Source organism: Hakea prostrata, chromosome 11, assembly GCF_041222555.1.
Source record: "Hakea prostrata isolate BN-2017 chromosome 11, UWA_Hpros_2, whole genome shotgun sequence".
NCBI classification, from domain to species: Eukaryota; Viridiplantae; Streptophyta; class Magnoliopsida; order Proteales; family Proteaceae; genus Hakea; species Hakea prostrata.
Window position 1 is genome coordinate 20168775 of NC_142610.1, and position 2734 is coordinate 20171508.

Genomic DNA, 2734 nt, shown 5'->3' on the forward strand with positions numbered 1-2734 from the left:
CCTCCCTACTAAATGCTTTTTATTAGACTACGTGTAAATTTTCCATTACTTGTTCAGAACTTCTCCAATTCAACTCTGGTAGCAGAACTACCCGAAATCACGCGAAAAACAAGATTTATGTGGTTAGTTTACCAAAAGGATGTCTCCTTGGTCGTATAGAGATCGCTTCACTAAGAAGAAAAATAGATACAACCCCAACCGTCTTTCTACCCCTCTCGACATGTCAAAGAATATCAATATAAATACAGGAAAAACATCTTACTTCAAAGAGAAGAAACCAAAATACCCTATTCTCAAAACACGCCGAAAAATAGAGAAGCAAGACTTCAAAATAGTTTAGGGTTCACAAATCACAACAAATCATTTTGAATAATGATAAATTGTCTATCTGGATTAACATTGAAAAATAATGATCCACACGCGTTTAGGCCCCAAAATATTTTACATGGTGAGAATTTATCCTCAAAAAAAAGCTAATTGGTATGATCAAAAAACTAAATTAACCTATACTTGTGTGGTTGTGTTTGATTAGTAATGCATGTCTAGTAGCATTCTCACAAAAAAAAACCCACTAAGAAAGAGAATATTTAAAGGGGAGAAAAAAGGAGTCTTGTTATCTTCATTTTTAGGTTCAAAACTGAATCCATGGAGAGATCCATCATATCTTTCCTACCCACTTCACAGTAGATTTAAATCCAATCTATTGTATATGCTTGGATTTGGTTGTCAACATTAAAGCTGTGGTCCAAAGTTGAAGTGAATGAACCAACCTACCATACCTGCTACAGATTGGTACTGTTTCTAATAGAAATTACTTTTGTTCCAACATTGATATATTAATCTCCAACCACTTGTTATCTCTATTTGTCCACCATAATAAATGAAGGCCAAATAGAAATATATATAATTGTAATCAACTTCACATATTATTGATATATTATAAATCTAATATTTCTAATTAAACCTAGAAACAATCAACATGAGAAGATCCAACTTATGAATTGGATCCCAATTATTCAACCCTTCAACAACTTCTCAACAAGTTGAGAGACTGAAAGACATAGAGAAAACACATAATTAAACCTTCAGAAGCTTCAAATAGACCAAATAATATATGGGGAAGAGTCTCTTTTCTTTTCCTCTTTGAATCTATTTATAAATTTTCACCAATATAAAAAATGGTATATTCATCTGTACTTTTTGTACATTCAAAATGATCTTTTGATCCCCTTGAAATCCATTGAATCAATACACTCACACTTGGCTCTGTTGAGATTCAATAATTTCAAAAGCTCTGTTGCCTTCTCCTTTGTTGTCTCACCAACACCAACCTGTAAGAGCAGTAATAGCTTCTGGAAACAACCCACTTGCAGAGATTCAACAAGAACACCTCCATCATCTCTCTTCTCATGTTTGCAGAGCTTCCAAATGATTGAAACAGAGAACTCAGTTGCCATATCTGATACTCTCAGAATTTTCTTAACTACAACTGGTATGGTCAGGGCATGAGCATAAGCCTTCTGTCTTGCTTCCTCACTGGAACACAACCCATCGAGAACACCCAAAGCTTTTTCACATAAACTCTTGTCTGAACCAACAAGGATCTCAAGGAGTAAATCTACCAAACCCATATCTGCAAATTTCGATCTGATCTCATCTTTTGAATTGATCAATGAAACCATGTAGAACACAACCATCAAAGAAGCTTTAGTAGAAGAAGGGCAGATGCGTTCTTTGATTTGCTTGACTACGGCTTCTTTTGCTCCCCCAATTCTTGCAAAGGCATCAACATGTTCTTCACCCAAAGAAACAATCTCTCTAATGGCTAAAATCGCGTTTTGCCTAGAAGTAAGATCATCAGAATTCAAGAACCTTACCAAGCAATTCATAGAATCAGGTGAAGCTAAGAATGAAGCAGCTTCTCTATCAAGTGGAAATATGAAAGCCAGAGCTGATAAGATCTCCTCCAGAAGCCCAGAATATTTCTCCATAGAAATTGCTGCAAAAGCATTGAAAACTGCTGCTAAAGTCCTGCCAGAGCCGTTAGCCTTGATGCACTTCCTGTTCCTATCACTTTCCTTTCCTTTGTTCTTGAGCTTCATCACCAAATTCCTGCACTTGGGTTGATCATGAAGCCTTGTAGCATCCATAATTTCAGAAAGAATCTCCATGACTTCCATTGAAGTAACAGGAACTCGAGGAGTTGGAATCCTCTCTATGCCATAAGATCGATTCTTGACACACCAGTCTTGTATCATCTTCCTTATGGAGTGATTTGGGATCTGTTCAGCACTGCTCAAGGATTGATTTGTAACTGGGCAAGTGTAATTACCTGCTTCGATCCATGACTCGATGCTTTCACGATCATAGGTGATTCCAGTTGTTAGTGTAACAGGATCCTTCATGAGATCCAGTGAGATTGGACACCTGAAATGGGTAGGGATGGAGACCTCCAATTCTGGATGGTTGCCCATGGCAGAGCGGCTGCCACCAGATTTTCTGCCTCGTCTTCTCCATGCTGAAATCGAAATCATTGTCTTGAAGAGCTTAGAAAGAGAAATCAAAGTTCGAACAGAACAGATCAGAACAGAAAGAATTGTTTGCTTGTGGTTGAGTTTGTGTTTGTATTTGTGGCTTTTGTTTTCTGATTGTGAAGAGTCATGAAGAGAAATATATACATGTTGGGTAAGAAGGTGAGAGAAGGAGGACCCACCATGAGAATTCAAGATTCAAA

General features: G+C 37.1%; 1 protein-coding gene across 1 annotated transcript; it reads right to left on the reverse strand.

The window, feature by feature from the left end:
- Window positions 1–620: 620 nt before the first annotated feature.
- On the reverse strand, window positions 621–2734 carry LOC149000716 (U-box domain-containing protein 21-like). Its single transcript, XM_089140029.1, has one exon. The coding sequence runs from the start codon at window positions 2532–2534 to the stop codon at window positions 1209–1211; it is 1326 nt and encodes a 441-aa protein (XP_088996155.1). The 5' UTR covers window positions 2535–2734; the 3' UTR covers window positions 621–1208.